Genomic DNA, 24786 nt, shown 5'->3' with positions numbered 1-24786 from the left:
CAGTGAGTGAGAGTGAGGCAGTGAGTGAGAGTGAGGCAGTGAGAGAGTGAGACAGTGAGTGAGGCAGTGAGCAAGGGAAGCAGTGGGTCCCAAGTCTACTTCTCTTTCATGCCCAGCCCAGTCTAGTCCCACAAATACATGCCCACATATACACAAAGGGCTTTTCTCTTAGCAGTGAGAACCAGATGCCAGTAGCCACAGTGAGGAGGAGTCTCACTCCCAGGTCACTGGGTGGAAGTTCTGAACCAAAAGGGCCTGTTAATCGCTGGGGGTCCACAGGCTCTCAGCAGGCAGAGCTTGCTTCTCTGCTCCCTGGACGCAGCTTTAGAGATTATTTTGTCATTGTATCCTCTTGTCAGTGCATCAATCAAGGAGCCCCAAGTATGTTATTTAGCTCCATCCATCAGATGGTTGATGGTCCTCAATGGGCACCACACCAAGACCACGGACTCACTAAAGAAGGCCAGGGAGGAAGGCCCTCATCATTTTGGGAGTGGAGATGTGATCAAGTGATAAGTCCAGGGAGAGACAGTATGTCAAATTTAACAGACCACAGCATATATGCGGCAAGGGTGATGCAAGCTGTTTGCACTCAACTCAATGGCAATAGAAACTACCCTCAAGGTTGGCAGTTTTAGCACATCCAGCAGTGGACAACTGGTCTAGAGATCTGGCTCTACAATTATACGGCCTAGCGTAGAGTAGTTCTACTTTATAGCACACGGAGAACCGTGAGTCGGAATCAACTGCTTGGGTTTGGTTTCATGGCTTTACACACATTAACCTGAGGAGAAGCCTTGAAAAAAAAGCATGGATATTGCTAGCCTTCTTATTCTTTATACATTGATGATCTTTCTTTTTTCCATCCAACACCTAAAAATGAGTTTATTGAGTTTGAGACTTAACAAACATAGTATGAAATTTATGATACCATACATGATACAAAATTAAGACTGTGGTATGAGCAGAGGAATAAACACATGGTCTAATCCTCTGCCAGGGTCCAGAGCAGAAAACTCAGAAGTAGACCCACACAAATACGGCCAATTGATTTTTGACAAGGATGCAAAAGAAATCCAATGGTAGCATGATTGTCTTCTACATTCTCAATTGGATACCCATATCTTATATTAAAAAAATGAACTTAAAATGGGTCATAGGCTTACAGGTAAAACTTGAAACTAGAAAGCTTTCCCCCACAATAGGCGGACCTCTGGGGACCTACGGGTGGGCACAGAGCTCTTAGAATGCCGCCAACATGTTCTTGTCGTTCGGTGTCAAGACACTTGAGACCCTGTGCACAATACAACGGACACTGCCCCGCCTAGCACCTTCTCACCACTGTTCTTTTGTTTGGGCTCATTGATGCAGCCACTGTGTCCGTCCATCTTGCCGAGGGCCTTCCTCTTGTTCACGCCCCTCCACTTTACCAAACTTGATGTCCTTCTCCAGGGACTGGTCTCTCCTGACAACATGCCCAATGTACACAAGGCAGAGTCTCATCATCCTTGTCTCTAAAGAGCTTTCTGGCTGTTCTTCCAAGACATATTTATTTGTCTTTTTGACAGTCCATGGTATTTTCAATATGCTTCGCCAGCATCTTAATTCAAATGCAGCAATTCTTCTTTGGTCTGCCTTAATTCATGCCCAACTTTCACAAGCATAAGAGGCGATTAAAAATGCCAGGGCTTGAGTCAGGTGCACCTTAATCCCCAAGGTAACATCCTTGCTTTTCCATATGCAGTTCATAAAAGTAACAGTTGATACACTAGCTTTCATTACAATTAAAGCCATTTATCTGTAAAAACCTAGCTAAGAGGATAACAAGGCTCCACAGTCTGGGATTAAACATTTGCAAATTATAGGGGCCCTCAGAACTCAATAGTAAAGAAAGCAAACAATCCAATTGAAAAATGGGCCAAAGAAATGAAAGAATATTTCACTGAAGAATCGTCACTGTGAAATAAGAGATCCAACACCATTAGCCAATAGAAAAATATAAATTAATTCTCTAATGAACTATTACTACACATCTATTATCATGGCTCAAATAAAATATAGTGACAAAACGAAATATTTATGACGCTACTTAGAAATTTGATCACTTACACATTGCTGGTGGGGACAGAACATGGCACAGTAACTCTGTAAAACAGTTTGGAAGGTTTGTTTGATTTTGGTTTGGGGTTTTTTTGGGGGGTGGGGGAGGTGGTGTAGACGGGAAGCAAACTCTAAACATGCAACTCTCCTAGGACTCAGCAATTGGGTTCCTGGATATTTTTCCCCAACAAATGAAGAGTTGTGATGGGATGAAAACCTGCCTAGAGGTGTTTGAATCCGTGTTATGGGTGATTTCCAACATTTGGAAACAACCCTAATATCCTTCAGTGGGTGGGTATTTAAGCAAACTAGGGTAGTCTCATACTATGGAATACCACTCAGCCATAAAATGGAATGAACTACTGCGATACACAACAACCGGACTGAATAAGAAAAAAACAAAAAATTCCAAAGGTTAAATAGTGTCTGATTTCTTTTACATAACGTCCTTGAAATAACAAAATTATAAATAGCAGAAGTTACACTAGTGGCTGCCCAGGGTTAAGTACTGGATGGATGCAGGAAGAAAGTGAGTGTTGCTATTAAAGGGCCTTGTGCAGGTCCCTGTGGTGACAGAGAAGTGCTTAATCTTGACTGTTTCATTGTCAATATTCTGGTTGTGATATTGACCTGTACTTTTACAAGGTGTTATCTTTGGTGAAACTGGGTAAAGGGTACATGGGGACTTACTGCGTTACCTTTTACATCTGGATTTGAACCTACAATGATCTCTTAACTAAGATTACTTATTTATTTTTAAAAAACAAGTACATATTTTCAGCTTGGATAGCTGTTAAGTTAGCGGCTGGAATCACCTGAAGTCTTACTCACTCATGGGTGCGAAAATTGACATGGGCTGTTGACTGAGAAGGAGCCCTGTTGGTGCTGTGGGCTAAGCAATGGACTACAACCACACACGATGGCGGTTCAAACCGACCAGCCAATTCAGGGGAGAAAGACGAGGCTACCTGCTCCTATAAAGATGTCCAGCCTCGGAACTCTACACAGGATTGTAAGGAGCTGGAATCAACAGCAGATGGTTAGCTGTTACTGTTTGTTGACTGAGCCCTCGGTTGAGCTGTCAGCCCAAATGCTGACATGTAGCCTCTCCATGGGACTGGAACTTCATTACAACAGGTTGAAGAGGGTCCCACAAGGTGATGTGGGTGTTGAGATAAAGAGAGTGAGGGGAAGTCAGGTGGAAGCCTCAGAGCTGTGTGTGGCCTTGTCTTGGAAGGCATGCATTGGTGCTTCCACGGGAGTATATCCGTTAATGCTATCACAGGCTTCACAGTTTCCAGAAGGGAAACTGCAGGGCTGCTTGTAAAAGTTTGTGGGAAAATGGAAATAATGGGATGGTTTTTTCCCATAGATTTTTGAAGCCTTCTCCTACACTCCTCTCATTTAATGAGGATTGAAAACATTGCTGTGGCCATTTTTACCAAATACAGAGCACACTCTCTGAAGAGTGACCCTTCTTTTCCAAATTCTCACTACTGCCAACAGCCACCTAGTCTACTCGTTGTGGGTCGAGCGAGATGGAGAGACCACATCTCTCTTCTAATAATTCTTGATTCCTGTGGATCTGTTGAGTCAGTATGTACACTAATCAAATCCCGCAGGGGTTTAAGCGTCTACATAGAAGGGAGAAGGCCAAATCGTACAATTATAGAAGATGGGAAGACATGCCAATATACAAAAAAGGAGTGGCAGAATCACTTTTAGCAATCAAGGAGACACACAAAAAACCAAAGTACATAAGGATTAAAAGGGCTTTCATACCAAAGGGAACAGATTTTGGAGACTGCCAAGGAGGAGCAGAAGATAAAGCGATGGCCTGGACTGTTGATGAGGGTTAACTTGGATGAAAGGGAAGACAGTCCACAAAAGAGAGAAGAGAAATCAAGAAGTGGGTGATGGGTGGGTTACTGTGAGGAAGAGGGGGGAGGGATGAGTAGTCTAAACTCTTGAATACAAAGTTGAGGATCTGAAATGTAAGCTCACGCCTAATTTACAATTTAAAAACTGTTATAAAAGGGAACGAGAGAGACAAGCATAAAATCACATGAAACAGGGGGAGAAAGGGGGAACCAATTCCAATGATGGAAGTCTTAATGCCCCCACCCCAGGGGGACGAACAACAGAAACGTGGGTGAAGGGAGACAGCAGATGGTATAAGATATGAAAACAATAATAATTTATAATTTATCCACAGTGGGGGAGGGAAACTGATGTATGGGTTGTTATAAGAGCCATAGGAGCCCCCAATAAAATGATTTTTTAAAAACCCACATGATACAGAGGGGTGAGATATAACACAGGAGGCACAGTTTATCAGGCCAATGCAAATGAAGAGAAAACTGGCTGGCAGTAAAAGTATCAGAACAAAGGGTTTTAATGGGAAGAGAACAGCACTGAATGGGACAGAAAGGGTCACTGATAAAGGGCACAATCCACAAAGAAGACAGAAGCATCGTGAGCCTTTCTGTGCTGAATAATGTAGCTACGAAATCTATAAAACCAATTAGGTAATCGACACAGAGAGAAATCAACAGGAAAGCAAAGGCAGTGGTGAGACCTGAACACACTCCCCTTGGTCTTTGACAGATGTAGTTGGCAAGAAATGAATCAGGATCGAGAGGAGCTCAATAATGTTCTTCTGTGTGTCTGGCTTAATAGATGCATGTCAGTTTTATTCTCCACGGAGAGAAAATATGCCTTTTCTCCAACCACTCATGAAATATTTACCAAAACAGATCATATACACGGATTAGCCCACCAATCATATACACGGATTTATCCCAATAGCATAAACTGTACAGGGCTCATTCTCTGACCACAGCAATAAAACAGTAAATGAATGGTGAGAATACGAGCCAACAAATCCAGACACACTTAGAACTGAAACAGCACTCTACTCAATAATGTGTGGGTCAAAACGAAGAGCAATGTGCAGTTACTGCCTATTTAGAACAGAAGGATAAGGCTGCTTCTATGAGAGTGCCCCAAACAGATCCATTATGGACAACCCTTAGATAGACCCTCAACAGAAAAGCACAAAATGAAATGACAAGAGATTTAACCTGAGGAACTAGAAAATAATAACAACAAAAGAAAAAGAAAACCAGGAGGCAGGAGTTAATAAGTTCAAGAGCATAAACAATGAACTTTAAAATGAAATAAAGAATAGGATTGCTATGCAGAAGAGCTACTTCTTTGGAAACATTGTGTGACTGAATCCAGTACGCATAATCACACAAAATTAAAAATAAATTATGTTTTAAAAAAAGGGTGTGTGTGTGTGCAATGTTTTATGTTAATAAAGTTGAACATTCCCAATGGTTTTAAGGAAAATAGAAGTTACAAATTAAATTTAGAATTAAAAAATGCTAATGAATCAATATGTAAAGAAAAATTCGTCAAACTCTGAGATGGCATTATAGGATAATGGTTCGTAGGTACCTGACTGGCTGCACACCAGCTTCACCTGCTAGTGATGTATACTTCGGAGATTATTTAACTTCCATCTGCGTTAAGGAGCTCTGATGACAAAGCGGGTTACCCATGGGGTTGCTAACTAAGCATGTTCGACAGTACAAGCCCACAGTCACTCCACAGGAGGAAAGACGAGGGTTTCTGCTCCTGTAACAAAAGGAAGCCTCCGAGGTGGTTCCACTCTGTCCTATAGACTTGTTATGAGTCATAAGGGAACAGGGGGCACTGAGAAACCTGAGTTTCCTTGGCTCTAAATTGGTGATCACTATGCCAAAAGTGAAATAGCAAAAGGTAAGTTTCTGGTGAAAACTGACTGCCCCAAAGACAACAAGGCATTGTTATGTTTGCAGTCCTTCCAGCTTACAAAGCACGGAGACTTTACGATGCAATATGAGTGGTTTCAGGGCACGCAAAAAGATGGAATGCTTCTCCTTTGGCTTGACGGAACCATTATCTTAATACAAAATCCTGACAGCACTCACACACAAAAAGAAAACGATGAATGTTACTTAGAAATATAGTCACATTTGTAAATAGAATCCATTATCAAAATGAAATAGCATAACACCGTAACGAGTAGGATCTTTCCAAGGCATGCATGAATGGTGCACAGTGAAGACGTTTCTCATTCTATGGTCATATCGGTAGGTGCTTGGGAGCGTAGGTTGTTATTGTCAACTGTCCTTGAGTAGGTTCTGACTCATGGCAACACGCTAGGTAGGACAACACTTAGGTAAGACAAAACAGAGCACTTCCCAGTCCTGCCCCATCCTCACAATTGCAGCTAATGTGCCAGTCCATCCTCTTTTTGTTTTTCTGCCCTTCTACTTTACTGAGCATGATGTCCTTCTCTAGGGACTGGTCCCCCTCACCGAGAGCATGTCCAGAGTACATGAGACAAACGCTCACCATCCGTGCTTCTATACTTCATTTCTAAAGCACATCTGTGTGCTCTCCTGGCGGTCCATGATACGTTCAACATTCTTTACTAACATCAGAATTCAAAAGCATTGATTTCCATGCCTTATACGTTACCTAGTTTTCTCATGCATCTGAGGCAATTAAAAATAACCATGGCGTGGGCCAGGCACACCTGAGACCTGTGAGTGACATCTTTGCTCCTTAACCTTTGACAGACGCGGATTTGCTCCGTGCAGCACGTCATCTGTTTTCTTGTCTGCGGTTTCCAGGAATGTGGTTTGTGAGTGCAGGTAGCATACGAGCCTTGACGACGTGAGCATTTCTCCGTCTATTGGAATGGTGTCGACAGGTCCAGGTGTGAGGACTCTTTTGCAGATGAAAACCTTGAGAGCGGTGGTGCAAGTTGCATGAGCCTAGTGGCTATGCTACCACGGCATTATACACTTAAAAGCGGTTATAATGGCAAATGGTTTGTCACACAGGTTGCACTCCAGGATGCTTTAATGCCGACATGAATATCTTCACACATTTATCATTTTGCCCACGTGTGTGGATCAAATTGCCATGCCTTCTCCCATGTTAAAAACCATCATTTGCTTCTCACATTGGAAAAATAGCAAATGAAAAAGGTTCTTGGTTGCAGTATTTATTGTCTTGGTGTGTGTGAACACACTTGGTTATTCATTATGGATGAATGTACGGAAATGCAGCAAAATGTCAGTGTGGTTACTTGGGGGAAGTTTTAATTTTCTCACTTAAAGCTAATCAAATATTAGTAAAATATGCTAAGCAATATTCAAACAAATGGAGAATCATTGAACTTGTAATACAAAATGTCTTAATTCAAAATGCAAGATTGTGTTTGTGACCATGTCTATTAACATTTTGTAAAAATTAGATCAAATAAAGTGGTTAGCATTTTAGTCGATGTTTGGCAAATGGCAGGCCAATAATTCATATTCATTCTACCCGACACCATTCCTCTTTCAAGTGGAAGTCATTTAGAACTCACTTTTTAAATACTTAGCACAGACCATATTAACTAACTCTGACTCTCCCACGTCCCTTTCCTGGTGACAAACAGACTGTGAGATGGAAGATTCAAAGTGCTTCCTTATAACTCTCACTGTCCACCATTCAGCCTGGAGTCTCCCATTTCTTGGGACTCTCTCAGTAATACTGCCAGTTTGCTTTAAAAACAAACACGTGACTTCTGCTTTTAATCTTGCCTGTGGAGGACAAACAGGAAAAGTCTATCTTTTAACTCCCTTTTTTAATTCTCAATTCTGGAACTCCAGACTGATGTAGAATGGGTTCAATCTCTGGTAAATAGTTTCTTCCCTGGATATAACTTAATGAGCTGTCTTGGCATACAACAGTATTTCATGTGAGACATTCTTCTACTGACCACACATATTCCCCATTGTATAGTGCACTTAGCTATTTAAAGGGTCCTGTGTTAATCAAAGGAATGGCATGGTGATTCCACTGGTTTGGGGCCTTTGTTCCCAGTGGGAGTACCCAGAATGAACTGTCTGGGAAAGGCTCATGGATAATAGAGCTAAGTGGTTATCATTCGAGTGATTTGGGCAAATATTTGGGGCCTAGGTTTAGGAGATGGGCATAGGATCAGGTAGGAAAAGAAGCATCTAAGCGACATTTGATAGGATCAGCAGAACGTTGGGACTTAATGAATATGGAGAGTGAAGGGGGTGTGGGGTGAGAAACGATGATGATAACTGAAGTTTCATGCCCAAAATACGGATTTTGTTTACCTGGCAGAAGTGTGAACGGTGGAACAAAAGGGATGTGCTCACTTTCAGACTTAGCAGTTTGGGATCAGGGCAGGAATTTCAAAGGGAGGTCCTTGGGCAGCTGAAAACCCAATCCTACAGATCAGATGAAGCTCAGGCTAAAGGTGTGTAGACTTGGGAACTATAATTTCAGCCAGAAGACAGAAGTCTTAAAGTAGAGCTGAGCTCTCTTATGGGGCGCCCATATCTAAAGAGTACAAGAATAAATGGGACACAGAGAGGGAGCTAAAGGAGCCCTGAAAGATGAGGCTGTCTACTCCCTTCAAGAGCTAGCGTCTCAGAAACCCACAAGGGCGGTTCTATTCTGTTCTACAGTGTCACCTCGAATTGGAATCCGCTGATGGCAGTGAGTTTAGGTTTTGGTTTTTGAGTGGAAGAGCTAGAGAAGGAATAGGCAGCAAGTACAGCACCGTGGGTAGGAGGAAAGACAGTTTCAGCAACAAGATTGTTGAGAAAACAGAAGCAGATACGCGAGCTCAGCTAAGATGACAGAGCTGTGATCTATGTAGAGATGAATGGATGAATGGAAAGGTATCTTCTTCCTCTTCCCCGTGCTTTGATTGAAATGAGATGCATGCAACAATGAAAAACAAGGATACAAGGCTGAATCAAAGCAATACTGCATTCGTGGTAAGCCCTACTTCCATGCTTTCATCCCAAGTTCGGAAGTCTTGAATTGTCATGCCTTGAATTCTAGGCTTTGGCAACTACAGCTGTATCAATGCTGTGGCTCCTTCAATCTAGGTGGACATTTGTATTATTAAAGGAGATGCTTTTTGAAATATTGGGATTTGTCACTTAGAGGCAAGACAGAGCCTAGAACCAACAGCTCCTGATCCAGGAAAGTGAGCATTTCACTCCAGCTTCCTGAAACCCAGGTGGCTCCAGATGCCTATGTATAAAGCCCTAGGGTCAAATCAAAGTTACCAAAAAATATGAGCACCTTAAGTTAGGGCACCTGATTCTTACTTAACCACAGCCCAACAAGAAGGAAAAAATATAAAAGACAAAGTGAAGAATCCACTTTCCATTCCTGGTTGGTCACACTAGACCACCCCATGGCCACATATTCCTCAAATGCCCATTCGTCTTCCTCATCTCCTTCTACCTGAACCCTTTCCACAGAACCTCTATTCCAGAGTTGTGGGTGGGTCACCATGACAATAGAGGAATCCTTGTGGCAGGAAGAGAGACACAGACAAATGCACCTTCCCCTGCTGTTCACCATTTCCCCCCTGCCCTTCACTTAGGAGCTCCAGTGGCACAGCGGACTTTGGAGTTAGCCTGCTAACCACAAGGATGAAAGTTCAAACCAAAAGTTCTACCAACGCCTCCTTGGTAGAAAGATGAAGCTCTGTGCTTTTGAAAAGAGTCGCAGTCTCAGAAACCCGAGCGAGCAATGCTGCTCTGTCCTTGAGGGTCCTTAGGAGCTGGAATTGACTTAGTGGCAATGGGTTTGGGCTTGGTATTCCTCTGACTCTGAGAATCATATTAACACTACAGAGAAAGGCTGCTGTGTTGGAGAGACAATGGAGTGCCTGGACCCTTCTTTAAAAATATCTTTCTGTGACTTTCAGGTGATCATCAGTATAACCATCCGATTTTATGCAGTGCTACCCAGACCCCTACACATGGTGAGAGATGATCTGGAGTATTCTGTATTCCATCCTCATTCCAAGTGGCTCCATACTAACTGCTGATGCCTATCAGGGAATCAAATGCATGGTCATGGATTCATGCTCGCCAAGGGGGTTTGCAATGACCATGCGCCTCAAGTCCCTGGGCCACAATGCTCCACTTTCACTTTTCAACCATTGTCCCCTTGGTGTTTGTCTCTGATATCAGAGTGATCGTCTCCCATGCAGGGATGTGACCAGACCCTTCCTTAAGCTACTTCCACTAGCTATCAAGAGCAAGTCTTGCTGGAAGAAGGACCATGTGACCATGGCAAAGAGTATAACCCTCTCTTTTGTCCCAAGGTACACCTGGTGTCATTTACTAGTGACATGAGAATTGAGAAACTGTATCTATCCACCTCAAGCTAATCAAGAGTTGATAAAACTCAAAACCCAACTGCGAAGTTCAGATGTTAGCCTCTTGGCAAGGGGTGCCGACCGAGCAGTGGAGTGTTAGCCTAGGACCAAGGGTCAGAAACTCACATTACATTCATAGGTTATGACACCCTCCCGCAAGAGCACAACTTGACATATAGAACTGCTGAGAAAGACTACTTGAAGCACCTGTTACCAACTTGACAGAGCATGATACAATCATGTCAATGATGAACTATCAGCCATTCTTCTCCTCTTTACTGCGAATGCATGAAACCATAATTAAGTTTGTAGTGAGAGAGAGGCGAAACGGAAACCAAAAGTAAATCTCTACCTTACCTAGTAGGGAGACCTACCACATTCATGGCAGCTACGCTCTGCCCTTGTCTCAAGGTAGAGGTTAAGAGAGATCAAAGTTAGGAGGGAGTGGCAGGTTTTGATATGCCCCTCCATTGCTATGCTACTGGTGGGAATCTGTGTTGAAAGCGAGAGATGAATAAGGCTTTCCAGTCTGTAAGACCTAAGGATACTAGAGGCAGGAGAAAATGGAGAGCTTGGTTGAAAAGAATGATGCCAGCAGTGATGCTGACAGTGGAAGTAGAAGGAAGTTTCAGCATGCCACATGGCGAAACAAGTTTGGGCGCACTAAGTTACTAAATGAATGACTATTGAGAATTAATTACAAGAATTCAGTTGAAAAGTATTGGATCTCCAGTGCCAGTTCATCCATGACAGTTTACTCCAAACCTGCATGGTTCAATGGATCTCTGCAATCAGTAGAGAGCTCCGGATAAGTTCTCACAGTAATAACACTTGTCTTAGTCTTGTTCGGGCACCTTCAAAAGATGGTCCGATCAAAGCAGAGGCTTCTGAAGGGATGTACTGGGCCAGTTTCATCCCAGGCAAACAGGGTAGCTCAGGTGGTTATGAAATTCCAGAGGGGCAATCTTCATAAATTCTCCTCAAAGACACGGGACAACTACAAGGGCTTCTTCTGAGAACATCTTAAGAAAATGGAAAACGATGCCACTGAGGGAAAAGATCATGAAGATTAGTGCCAAGGACCGGTCTTCCCATCACAAAGTACCTGCTCATTCCTCCAGGGTAGCCATTGCTGTCCTGAGAATTTCACCTGAAAGCCTGACCTCATCCATACTTTGCTCCTTCGGACTTCTTTTTGTTTCCCAAACTCAAAGAACACTGGAAAGGAACATTATTTGTGTCGCTTGGGGATGCCAAAATAGCTGTGTTGATATGGTGTACATTGAAGAGTGGAGACTTCTTCTGGGCAGGATGAAAGAGATGGAAATGCCGCCTCCACAAGTGTCTAGACCTAGATGGAGGATAGGTCAGAAAATAATAGCTTCTTATATTGATATTTTTGTTCAGTGATATTTTGTATAATGTGGTAGAAATTGTGCTTTTTGACTTACCCTCGTATGAAGAAATTGTTGGAGACAAACTTAAGTTACACAGATGGGAATGTTATTATTGGCAGCTCTGCAAATGTTTGACAAGCACAGCTACGAACCGCAACACTGGAACCAGTTTGAGCCCACCCAAAGAAGTCTCAGAGCAAAGGTTTGGTGAGCTGCCTCAGAGTACCAGTCTTAAGGAGCACAGTTCGACTCTGACATGCATAGGTGCATCAAGAGTCAGGACTGATCCCGTAAAAAAAGCAGTATTATTAGCAGAACCTAAGACATCAGGAAAGTAGCCAGTGAGTGCGGAGGGACGGGGCTGCCAGCGGTGAGTTTATATTCGAACACCTCGAGTTTGATACAACCTCTGGCATTGTATGAAAAACCATTCGATGAGCAGTTAGAAATACAGAAATTAAGCCTGAAAGTTACATGTCTGAGGTAATAAACTAAGTTGGAGCATGTGAGAGATACTGAACCCCTAACAAAGGCAGGAAGCAAGGGGCAGGGAGCCTGGAGACCTGGGGGGTGTGCACAGTGATGGAGCAGCAGACAAGCAGAGCACGGAGCAGAAGCGGCAAGCCACGAGAGCTCCACTTGCCTAGAAAGATTCTGAGAGAGTAATAACGAAGCTGCTTTTCCCCACAAGGAGCCAACACAAGCACAACTTCCTGAAGAGAAAAAGGCGAATCCATTCTTCCTTCTGTTCCTCTTCCCACCTTCTCTCTTCCAACTTGGTCATCCAGTTAAACCAGATGCGACTCCATCCCTATCCACAGCCTAGTGGGAGCAGATGGATTCTGTGCATTCCCCCCTGATGGTGCACTTTCCCCAGACACTGGCAGACTAGCTAGTCAGAGAAGAGCGGTGAGCCTGTGCCCAGTGAACTAACCAAACGAAGTCCATGGGATCCTCGTTTGCAGCCAGCGCACCCTGAAAGCATCTATCTGGGAACCTGAAAAGAGAAGCTTCTGCTGCCAAGGAGAGCACCGTCCTTGGACATCAACAACATCAGCCCAAGTCAACTGACTGGAGGTCACTGCAGACAGTATCCGCTACTTCGGCAGTAATCAGAGGATACTGACTCCATGCACAATAGGAGCCCCACGAGGGGAGGTCATTGTGGGCTGGAAAAACCCTGTGACACTCTCATAGTGGTGAGCCTAGCGTGATAGAGGAGTGAGAAGCAGAGTATAAACAAGGCGTAGAGGCAGGAGGCAAGGGAGCCCTGGCTCTTGCTCAGCCAAGTGTGACAAAGCACGGTGGGAGGGAAGAACACTGAGAAATGTACTCGGAAGTGGATGAGCTACTGAACGCTGGCCTTGGTGGGTGTGTGATGCTAACAGACAAGAGGGACGTTATTACTGCCTAAGCATGGCACGGAGCAAAGCAACAAGAGCCAAGAGATTAGTGAAGAATTCTCAGCGTGGTGAGCAGCCCTCCCAGCTGTCTGCCCACTCCACTGCCGGGCATCTGTCCGATCCATGCCTGGGAGGCTCCTTTCTGTACAGCATGTTCTGATCCCTTGGGGATGTAGCCTCCCCCCACCCCCTCACATATGTGAACCCGCTCATTGGCTGGGCTCCCTTGGCTCCATCTCCAGTGCTGTGGGTGGCAGTACAGGCAGGAAGGGATCGAGCTGCAGGGAGATCCCTTGGTTCATCGTGCTCATGTCTACCAGGGGTCAGCACCTCCTTTGCCAAGGGGTATGGGAGCCACAGACCTCTGGCATATTTGCCCAGCACTAGAGCCTGTCCCTTTGTGGTGCTTCTCTGGCCTTGAGGTGTCCCAAACTAAGTCTGATGAAGGAATGCTAAGGCAAGGTGAAGGCCTCCCAACTATATCCTTGCCAGGAAAGGTCCTGCTCTTCCCCTAGGCAACCAGCTGTCGTCTCCCACAAGTTACTGTGCTTCCTCCAGTCATCCAACACCAAAGCATGCTAGCTGGACCTCCATTCTTCCCACCCCCCCCCCCCCCCCCCCATCTTCACCGGCACTCCCTTTCCGGACTTGCATCACCTCTACCATGTCTCCTGTTATCTGTAATGTAGCCCCGCCCCAAGCCCCGCCCTGTTTATCCAGAGTTCTTCCCTTCCACCCATTCCTCCATCACATTGCTGTTCCTCGGCTTGGCATCACACCATATGCCTTGCTCTTGTGAGTGTGTGAACGCAAGGCTTTCTGGGGTGGGGGGGGCAGGGGGAGGGGATGATGTGACACGCATTTGCCCACATTCTTTCCTCCAGCAGTTCAGAGATGGTTACAGTGGCTTTGGAGAAAGGAATTCAAACAGGTTTGGGGGTCGCAGTGCTTTATGAGGCACAGCGCTGGGAGAGGCCCGGGATTGGGGAGATTCTACATGAAAGGCTCAATGACATTAGCTGGAGTCTCAGTAGAGCTATGCTCTCTATACCCACCTCTCTTTATATGGAGACATGACAAGTTACTCCATCTCCTTCAAACTCAGGTGGTTCTGGGCCTGAGTGAGGTTGAAGAAACAGCCTTTACACAGAAATAGATGCTTTTTAGGCGCCGTCAACTTTAATGGGTTGACATTTCCAACCAGCAGCCCAGTGAGGACCAGGAGGAAGGGGTCACACCTTTGTCTTAGAGTCACATGGCTGTGTGGCCGCAGCAGTTGAAATAGCACTCACCCCCGAGTGTGTTGGCAGCTGGAAATGGAGTCAGGAGCACCACCTGTGTCCTCACCTGCACGGGAAGCTCGCGAAGCAGGGTGGGGATTCCAGCCAGGGAAAGGAAGAGCAGGGGCGGGCCACCTTCCCTCTGTCAGACCCGCGGGGGTGTGCATCCTCGCTGATACACTACCCCTCTCCCTTCCCTTGCAGAGAAACCACGGATGAACAACATCCTGACATCAGCCACGGAGCCCTATGACCTCTCCTTCTCCCGCTCCTTTCAGAACTTGGCTCACCTGCCCCCCTCCTACGAGTCTGCCATGAAGACGAACCCTAGCAAGTACTCCTCTTTGAAGAGACTAAGTGAGTGGTGTCTCCCTGGGGCCCTCCCCTGGAGTGGGCTGGTCTGGAACCCCAAGAGCAAAGAAAGAAGGCAGGGGCGGCCGGGGTTGGGGGCAGCCGGGTTGGGGGGTGGTGGATGATGGACTAAGAGAATAGCCAGGCCCGTTATTTTTGTTCTTGACACCTGAGGCCATTCTTCCTCCTGCTGGTGTCTCGCCATCCACATCCTCATAGCGCCTAGTGGATGCAGAATGATTTCACTGCAAGAGCCACTTTCCTCCCACTGTCAGGCTGTGGGTCTCCCTTGCTCGTTATCTTATCTTGGAACAGAGGCCAACAATAGTCAGAGAATTTTGTCCGAATCTCCTCTCTGGGCTGCATAGTCACTGAACAATGAGGGACCCAATCGCCAGCTCCCTCCCTAACCCAGCCAACACCATCTTGCAAGCCTGAGACTCCCCATCTCCCAGGCACACACCCCATCTTCATCAATGGACTCTCACACACCCAGTGATCGCAGCTCTTCCACTGGAAGGTTCGGGACACTGAAGGATTTAATGAACTAAAAAATCAAGACAGTGCTTTGAGGGAAAGCCCTTCCCTCTTGGCTTCCAGAACCATTTGCCTGTGAATCTCACTCAGTGACTCCAGCTGTAGCCAGAGACCTGGAAGCTGCAGGAGAACCCATCCTGGTGGGAGGTCAGCCCCTGAGTCCACATCAGCCACCACCATGGCAGAACGCTGAGTTTCTACAGCTAGAGCTGGCATCCTGGAATTCTCAAGGAATCCCTACAGGCCCCAGGATAATGGAGCACGGCTCACAGACGCCTCAGTGGCCCCCTAGTAAACGGGAGGAACAGTCAGCATTTCCACACTCTGCAGAGATCTAGGAAGCCACCTGCATCTTGGAGCAATGCAGGCCTGGGTGCACAAGGGACCAGTGGGCAGTGTGATCCGGGAAAGGCCCACCTGCTGGTGAGGATAATAATACTCATGTAGGACTGCCGTTGTCTGTTCACACTGTGAGCTCATTAAGTGGCAGTGGTAGGACTTCTTGGCTGTGTTGGCTTCCAGTACCTTGAAGGCGTTACTGCCTGGTTCTTAAGTGACCAGCTGAGCATGCCACAAAGGGCCTCCTTGCAGCAGCACATTGTATTCTAAGAGGAGGCTGGGACCCTGCTTCCTTGAAGACACTCCAGTCCTTACTGGGAGGCTGCTGGCTTTTACTTGGGTGTTTCAGCAAGAGACGGGGCAGTTACTCTGTCCCAGGACAGGGGATGGTAGAAGCAACACTGGGGTGGGAGCCCAGGGGCTCTGGGTTAGTCTTCCACTTGGCCACTTTAACCTTCTTCCCAGCCCAGTGTGGCCCAGGAAACAGGAGCATCTAGCCCTCACCTTTCTGGATCTCTCGGGCCTCATCCATGTAACTAAAAAGGGTTAGCGATGAGTGACATTGGGCTGCTACCCAAAGGGTCAGCAGTTTGAACCTACCAGCTGGTCTGTGGGAGAAAGCTAAGGCTGTCCACTGCGCTCATGAAGATTCACAGCCTCAGGAACCCTGGGGAGCAGTTCTACTCTGTCCTGTGGGGTTGCTATGAGTCGGGAACAGCAGAGAGTGGGGGTTGGTAGCATGCCTTGGTGGCGTAGTAGAGTATACATTAGATTGTTATCACAAGGTCCGCAGTTTGAGCCCACCAGCAACTCCTCCAGGAAAATATGAGGCTGTCAGCTCCTGTGAAAGTTTGGAGCCTCAGACACCCACAATCGTGGTGAGTCGGCATCAACTCAATGGCCCCGGCATCTCATGCACAGCTACCATTCATCGGTCAGTGGACCCTGGGTGTGGCCACAATGCCTAACAGGTTTCAGTGGGGCTTCCAGACTATGATGGAGTACCACCAAAGGAAGAGTCTAACTCCCTGAGGCCTTGCAGGACGGAGTGCAGCTGCCCCTGTGTGTTTCTGACATGGGGGCGTTAAGGGAGTCGAAAGCCTCGTCTTTCTCCTGAGTTGTTACTGGTGACTTCACACTGCTGACCCTGTGATTCACAGTCCAGCCCATAACCCATCGCACCACCAAGGCTCCCAGCAGATGGACTGAAACCAAGCCAAACTTCATCGCCCATGCTGACCCGTCAGGACCCTGGAGGGCAGAGTAGAACTGCCCCTGTGGGTTTCTGAGACTACAACTCTTTGGGGGAGTAGAAACTCTCGACTTTCTCCCACAGATCAGCTGGTGGTTTTGAACTGCTGACCTTGCAGTTAGCAGCCCAAAGCATAACCAAGATGTCTTGGGGGTGGGGGTGGGGGCGGGGGTGGGGAAGGCTTTGCAAACTACTTCTAAAAATTAACAATGAAAACTCGATGGACCACAATCGTCTGACCCCTTGTCCATGGGTCTCTAAGAGTCAGGGGCAACTCCAAGGGCGGCGACCATGTGCAGCCCTGCTTGGGTGTCATGCAGCTGACTCTTCTCTCGCTCTCTCCCTTCCTGCAGCAGACAAGGAGGCCGACGAGTATTACATGCGGAGGCGGCACCTGCCGGACCTGGCCGCCCGCGGCACCCTTCCTCTCAACGTCATCCAGATGTCCCAGCAGCAGAAGCCGCTGCCAAGGGAACGGCCCCGCCGGCCCATCCGGGCCATGTCACAGGACAGGGTCCTGTCTCCACAGCGGGGCTTCCCAGATGAGTTCGGCCTGCCCTATGACCGCATCCTGTCTGACGAGCAGATGCTCTCCACCGAGCGCCTGCACTCGCAGGACCCACTGCTGTCCCCAGAGCGGACGGCCTTTCCTGAGCAGTCCCTGTCTCGGGCCATCTCACACACAGATGTCTTTGTGTCCACGCCCGTGCTGGACCGCTACCGCATGACCAAGATGCACTCCCATCCCAGTGCCTCCAATAACTCCTATGCCACCCTGGGCCAGAGCCAGACGGCGGCCAAGCGCCAGGCCTTCGCCTCTCGCAGACATAACACCGTGGAACAGTTGCACTACATCCCGGGCCACCACACCTGCTACACAGCCAGCAAGACCGAAGTGACCGTGTGATGGGGTCAGGGCAGGGCCACTGGGCAAGCAGGGCAGGGACTGGGGACAGGGCTAGAGCAGAGCGGCTTGCCTCGTTTTCTCCCCTTCCCTCATCCCCACCATTGGAGTGGGCATGGGTTGCCTTTGCCCAGAAAGCCATGTCCCGGGGGGCTCAGCCCAGGAGGTCCAGCCTCACACCTAGACTCTAGAGCATCACCCCTTTCTCTAGAAGAGTTGGGGGGTGAGGGGGGGCTGAGGAAAGGGGCTAGGCCCCTGCCTTGTCCCCAGCCCCCATCCAAGCCCCCTCTCCCCTCCTGGGGACTCTCAGCCAGGAGGTCCCCTCCAGAGCCTGGCCGAGAGCCAGTGGGCGCAGTCAGTGGGCTGACTATTCACCTAGAACTGCATCACAGAATCTTCCAGTGCCTCTAAACTGCCTGCTCGCTCTTGCAGCGCCAGGGAGCTGCTGTGTCCATAAGCACAATAATGATTCTTTCTGCCTGCTGGAGCTCGGGTCCCCACGTGTGCCCCTTCCTGCACTGGCCCCCAGTGGGCCCTGCCCTGGCCCGGGCCTCCTCCCTCAAGGCCCAGGGATAAGAAATGGGGTGGTCTTATCCTCCAGCTGCCTCTTCATTGTTGGGGAACTTGCCCTGGTTCCAACTAGCTGGCTGCCCCACCCGTATTGCCTCTCACCCCCTCTTTGGGGGACCAGAGGACATTGCTCGTCCCCCAGCCCTAGCTAAGTCACCCCTCAGTTTGTGTGGGGGGGGGAAATAAAGGCTCTAGTCCTCCCAGAGGAGAGTATTGATGGGCTTATGGGGACCTTGGGGTGCCCTTACCAGCCACCTGATTATGTAGATACTTCTTCCAGGCCTCTGGGACCGAACTGTGACCTGCCACCCAGGCTGCCTTCGCCTCCCCTGTTCTGTTGTGCTCCCCAGAGGCTCCTGCCGTGGCCAGAGAGCCCAGGCTGGGGAGGGCACTGTGATGCCCTGGGCCTTAGGGGCTCTCCATTCCCATCCCCCAGGGCTCTGCCAGTCCCCCACTACCCACATCAGGCAGGAGCAGGGGAAGGCTCAGCTCTCAAAGAGAACGGCCTGGACACTGCCCTGCCCCTGCCCTCCTCTCTGCCAGTCACCGCCCACCTGATGGGCCCCTTCTTGCTTTAGAACTCGCTCACTCTCACCTGATTCCACCTGCTCATCTCCTGTCCTCTTGAAAGTCCATTACCCTCCCCTGGAGCAAAGTGATATTTAAAGGGTCGCCAAGACACTGATTGGTCTGGGGACTTCCTGAGCAGCTCAAAGGGGTGCTTTCCCTCACCAGCAGGGAGTGCCCGGGCTTCCAGCAAATCCATGGCCTAGGCTGTGTGTGTAGGGCAGAGTGCGAAGGACCAAGGGGACAGGAGTACCAGGGCCAGCCAGTTCTTCTCCTCCAACCAGGGGTTGGAAGATGTGATGGAAAAGCAGCATCCATTCTTCCTAAGACCAGGCCCTGGGAGGGTGGAGGGGAGGAAGGGGGACTTCACCTGCCTGCCTCACAGCTGCAGCTTGGGAGGAAGCCTGGGCTCGGGCTGGAGCCAGGTTGCAAACGCTATTCAGACCTATAAAAAGAAATTACACACACACACGAGAGAGAGAGAGAGAGAGAGAGAGAGAGAGAGAGAGAGAGAGAGAGAGAACACATCTCAGAGGCAGCCCAAAGCTCTTGTCTCTTTCCCACCAAAGCTCGCCTCTCATGGCACACCAGACACCCTAGGAGGCCGGGAAATCTTGGGGACTAGGGACATAGCGCTCAGTTTCCCACCAGGGAGAGGTCTCTGCCCCTGTGACTGCTATACTGCCCCCACCACCACCACAATGCCACAAACACATAAACCTTCCTCAGGGCGGGTCCCCACAGGCTGGTTTATGGGGGATTGTTCCCGAGGCAAGGCCAAGAGGTCTGGGCTAGTGAAAGTCCATCGGAAAACAAACAACATGGTGGGCTTCTCATGGCGCGGTCCCTCCCTAGCCCAGTGCATCCTGGTTCAGCCAGTCCTCTGAAACACTGTCAGTTAGTGGGGAGGGGAAAGAAAAGATGTGGGTGGGAACCCTGTCTCCCAGCTGTCTACACACAAACACGCATAACCAATGAGCTCTTGACGTCCCGTGGGAAGCATCTTATCAGAACAAAGTTCGCCAGCCTCAGATGCCTTCCCCAGGCCTGTCTCTGACAAGGTGTCCTTCTGTCTCCAGAGTTGTTTGGTAAATTAATCCTAAAACAGTACTCATCCTAATTTTGTCACTGTTTGTTTTAAAATGTCTGGGGTCAGTCACAGTGGAAAATTCTCCTACTTCTTCCAAATGGCGTAAAACAGCCCCTAGGTTAGGAATGAGATCAGTTCCAAACTGTGTTTTGAAGAATGTGTTAATCAAAGGCTTCTTATTTAGGCTTACTCTAGTGCAGTGCTTCCCAAAGCGGGCAATACTGCATCCTGCAGAGTGGGAGAGAGATCTAGGTTTCGGGAGCGGAGGGTTGGTTCCTGAAGGTTGTATAAGCAGATGCCTACACTTTATCTTGGAGTATGGGTAAAGTATCAAGGTTTCTCTTTTGGCTAAAAGAGGGCAGTAGGCCAATTAACTTTGGGAACCTGTGCTTTTAATGCAAGAAAGGGAGTCCTCCTAGGAAAGGCATTGGGCTGCTAATCGCAAGATCTGTGGTTCAAACCCACCAGCCACTTCAAGAAAGAAAAACGTGGCTCCCTGCTCTCGGGAAGATGTCCACAGTCACGATGAGTTGGAATGGACTCTGTGGCAGTGGGCGGGCTGGGTTTCTGTGAAAGAGAAGATTCAAAGCCTTGGCAATGGCTTAGAAGCTGTGCACACAGCAAGTGAAGGGAGTATGAGTGTGTGTGTGTGTGTGTGTGTGTGTGTGTGTGTGTTGCTTCAACTGTTTCAAAGTGAGGGCAAATTGAAATCACATCAAAACAGATCCACAAAGATGGTGGTGCCCCTGTCCAAGATGGTGGCCATGCTCATGGTTTCGAATGTGTGTGAATTTCCATAGTCCTGTCAATAATCCAATTTCCTCCATCAGGCCCCTGACAGGGCTTCTTACATCTCTTCAGAGTCGCCCATTCCAGACCTTGGACCTGTACTTTTCCATTCCAGTTACTGTGACCAGTCACTGAAATTGTAGACATTCCAGTTAGTTTGTTTTGCTGCCCCAGCCACGACAGATCCAGTTTGAAGCCCTGCATTAAAAAGCAACTGGGACTTGTCTGTAAGTCAGGCATGTGTAACCCAGGGACTGCCTGTATTCTGTTTCACCTTTGGGTCTAGAAGACAGGGCACAAAAGATGAGGGAAGAAGAAAAGAAAACGGAAGGAGAAAAGAGTAAGAATTCTATAAGCTCACTCAAATCTGCTCCGTCTTTTTGACCTCTAGACTACTGGGAACCACAGAAAAATCACATTGACCCGGCTGGTCCGTCCATGTTGACAGTACATGCAGGGCCACCTTCACAAGGAAAGTCCACACAAGTGAGAAGAGCGTGTTCTGGGCTTGGAACCCATGTGTCCTGACTTCCAGTCCAACCTGACTGGTGGTTCTACCACACCTGGAAGAGCCCCTGCCCCTCCTCCAGCAAGGGAAGGTGGAAGCCTACACTGTCCTTCTGTTCCTCCGGTCTCTGTGCGTCCCTGTTGCTCTGATGAGAATGCACTCGGATTCACAGGGTTTCCCCTCCCATCTTTTACTGGCCCTGGTGAACTCAGTCTGATACCTTTCCTGTCCGACTTCCTCCAGTTAATGCATAGACGGCACCTTCCTCTAGTTAATGCTACATGGGCTGATGGGCCCCAGCAGCTTTGCCAAGGATTCCCTAGCCCCCTCACTAGGCCCCATGGTGTCTTAGGTGATCGTTCTACCCCTTAGAAAGTTCCAGCTCCTTCTCTCTTTCCACAATCACACTCCCCTGCTCTTATCTTAAGTCAGTTCACGCTTTCCTTCTTGCATCTCGCTCACTTGGGCCTCGTCCTCAGTTCATTGTGCCTCCAGCACAACCCTTCTGCTTCCATTTACTGTGCTCTGCCCGACCTACTTCTCCCTGGTGCTGTTCTCCCTATCAGTGCTCCGGAAGAAAACCACAGAAGAAACAGATGTTCCTTGTGTCTTTGACAGGGATCGCTGATTTATCCTTCACCTCCTGTCCCCGCCAGTGACAGTCTGGGGCACCAAGCCAAGTACTCTCCCTCCAATCTTTGGGAGGAAGAGGAGAAGAACTTCCCTTTCAGAAGGGTCACTGCCAAAAGTCTCTGCAGCTGGCAAGTCCCCTGGAGCTCTTGATCCAGCTCGCCACTAAGACCATAAGCTTCTGCTCTGGCCAAAGACTCATAATTCTGTTGTGGGCTCTTAGCCATTGTCCCACTTGACTTTGACCATTCCCTACTTGTGCTTGCCACAGACCCTCGTGTGTCCCCAAAGATATGGGGAATCTCACAACACCCCAAGCATAGTGGAAGCGTCCAATCATCCTGCCACCAAACACATTTCTTTTTCTTCAGTGTTACCTTGTCGTCCGCTGCCAGCTTCTCACCCTCAGATTCCCTCAGCCACAAGCAGCTGTGGGCTGGGCCCCAGCTAATAGGAAAGGGTTGTTGGTCCTCTGGACCAAAGAAAGTGCCTGCCCTCGGGAGGGTTGTGATGTTGTTTCCCACATGCATTATTCTCCTGTCACCCATTCTGAGCCTGGGAAACTCTGGAGTATTTTCAAGGAAGTGCATTGAGTTTTAATGGAATATTTTTCAGGGTCCAAAAAATGTTATTTTTTGTAAACGTAGCATTTTAATGACAGGTTCAATACAGAAGAGAGGTCTTCCTGGGGTCCAGATTGGATCTGGGGAGACGGTCTACCGCAGGAGCAAACAAGCACAGGGCCGGGGCTCCAGAGACATGGCTTCCAGTCCTGGCTTTGTCTCCATTGGGTGTGATCGAGGGCAAATCACGCTCTCGCTCAGTGCCTCAATTTTCCCATCTGTACCGCAAGGGGCTTTGACTAGATGAGTTCTGAAGTTCTGCCTAGCTCTTACAGCCCTAGGCTATTAACCTGTTAATACCCCTCCTCAACCCATCCCACCAAACTGAGCTGCACATATCCCAACGTCAGCCCCACTGCAACAGCCCGCACATCCTCTACACAACCATCAAACTGTGCCCCAGAGCCTAGGTTGGCCCTGATGGGATGGGCCACCCAGTGATCATCTCCCTCCCGAAAGTTTAAAGGCCTAGCCACCTCATTGAATATGGATGCCGTCTCATAATAGACACACCTCCATCATCCTGGCCATCTGTGACTCTGAGGAATCTTGCGTTGAGATTTTACATTTTTGATGTGGTTCTTATAGCTGGAGGGAGGCGGTTCCAATTTCAGAGACGGGGTGGGCTGGAGGCTAAAGGTCTGGAGGTTTGCCCATGCAGGCCTGATGCTTGAATTTGGAGGGCAGCTCAGAAATGCAGCCTGAGCCCAAGAGAACTCAAGGCAAAGGCTGTGTAACAACGGATGCCATCACACCCCACTCCAGAACATGTGGCTTGAGCACCAAGTCCAGACACTGAGGCTCTGCTCCATTTCTCGGACAAAGAGTCATCACTCCCTGAGGCTGCTAGGTGGGCACGCACCTGGCCCTAGGACCTTCCTAGCCCCTCCTCATGCCACTCCACCGTCCTTCCTGTGAAGGCTTGTGATACAAGAACGGAGAGTCAAGTTGGTGTCATGAAACCCATCATGTAAATCGACAAGCATATCACCTTCCGTGTCAGAGAAATGCATCTCGTGTGTTTCCTTCACGTCCTCCCTCCCTAGTGAGAGGAAGACCCCCTTGCTCAAGTTTGCTGTCTACCCCCTCGGTAACCTTTGAATGCCACTCCCATGGGAGGACTCATTCGTTTGCTTTGTAGTGGCAGATACTCTTCTAGTTCTATAACGCAACTAGACATTTTGTAGTCAAGAATTCTTGAAATTCTCTAATAAAAAGCAATTCTTACTGTAATATTTTTAGTTGGGGGACACGATTTCCTAAGGGGGAATTGATGAACATTTTTACGCATTAGCCCAATTGACGGATTCCATGTTTATTATCTGGTAGTGCTGAAGAGAAGTACCTTCCTCTCTGTCCCATTGCTGTGTCTTCCTTATTCATGAGTAAGCTTCACGTAAGCAGTGCCTCGCGACTGCTGCTTCTGTACAGATCTCATCGGTCTCCTTACCCCGTCAAAGCACACTCTATATGTACTGTAAACCGATATTACTTTAGTAAGATGGAGTCTTAAGGAATTTTCCACTTTTGTCAGTAACAGATATTTATGAATTAAAAAAAAAATAAAGTCGTTTCAACATAACCTGTGTCTCTTCAAATCGCCACGTGCTTATTTTGTTTGTTTTATTCAAATCACAAATGCAGGGGTCAATAATGAAAAGGTCATTTCAAAATGAAGAAAGAATGGGGGCGATCAATAAGAAATGAGGTAGGGGCAGGGACTGATGGGAAATAAGGAAGAAGGGGACTTTGTGGGGTGATGTTTCCAGCATTGTGGTGGCTGCACAATGCTGTGAATGAACTACAGGTCATTAGATTGTATACGGACCGCTGGTGAATTCCATGGCATGTTAGTTAAACCTCAACAAGGCTTTGGGGAAAAAAAAGAACAAAAAGAATGTCTGCAAGGCGGTTTAGGATTAGTAAGGAGGGACAAGTTCTTATGGAGGCTAAGCACAGCTGTGTAAGAATGCTGTGTAAATGTCATCAACTCTGGCAATGTTCTCCTCAGACATTAGGCTTTGGTTTGGCTCCAAAGCTAGTTCCCATGGTTGGTAAGCATACAAGGGGGTAAGTATCCAGGTCACTTAAACCAGACAACCAGGTTGCACCGTGAAAACGGATTTAGACCTTGGGTTTTTCCCAAGGTCCCCTCTCTTTGGGTTCATCGTGTATATTGTTTT

At 48.0% G+C, this 24786-nt stretch overlaps 1 protein-coding gene across 1 annotated transcript in view; it reads left to right on the top strand.

Moving 5' to 3' along the window:
• Window positions 1-24185, top strand: part of SHISA6 (shisa family member 6) — a gene marked incomplete at its 5' end in the record, with an annotated part of 389310 nt that extends 365125 nt beyond the window's left edge. The window contains 3 exons of the mRNA XM_004709342.2: window positions 9908-9964; window positions 14648-14800; window positions 17276-24185. Coding sequence (XP_004709399.1) covers window positions 9908-9964; window positions 14648-14800; window positions 17276-17829 — 764 coding nt within the window. The remainder of the gene's footprint in view (window positions 1-9907; window positions 9965-14647; window positions 14801-17275) is intronic.
• Window positions 24186-24786: the final 601 nt, after the last annotated feature.

This window comes from Echinops telfairi, unplaced genomic scaffold (assembly GCF_000313985.2).
Source record: "Echinops telfairi isolate 266 unplaced genomic scaffold, ASM31398v2 ScPeMD7_2010;HRSCAF=2546, whole genome shotgun sequence".
NCBI classification, from domain to species: domain Eukaryota; kingdom Metazoa; phylum Chordata; class Mammalia; order Afrosoricida; family Tenrecidae; genus Echinops; species Echinops telfairi.
Note: the sequence above shows the minus strand (reverse complement) of the source record. Positions and strands in the feature narration are given on the sequence as shown.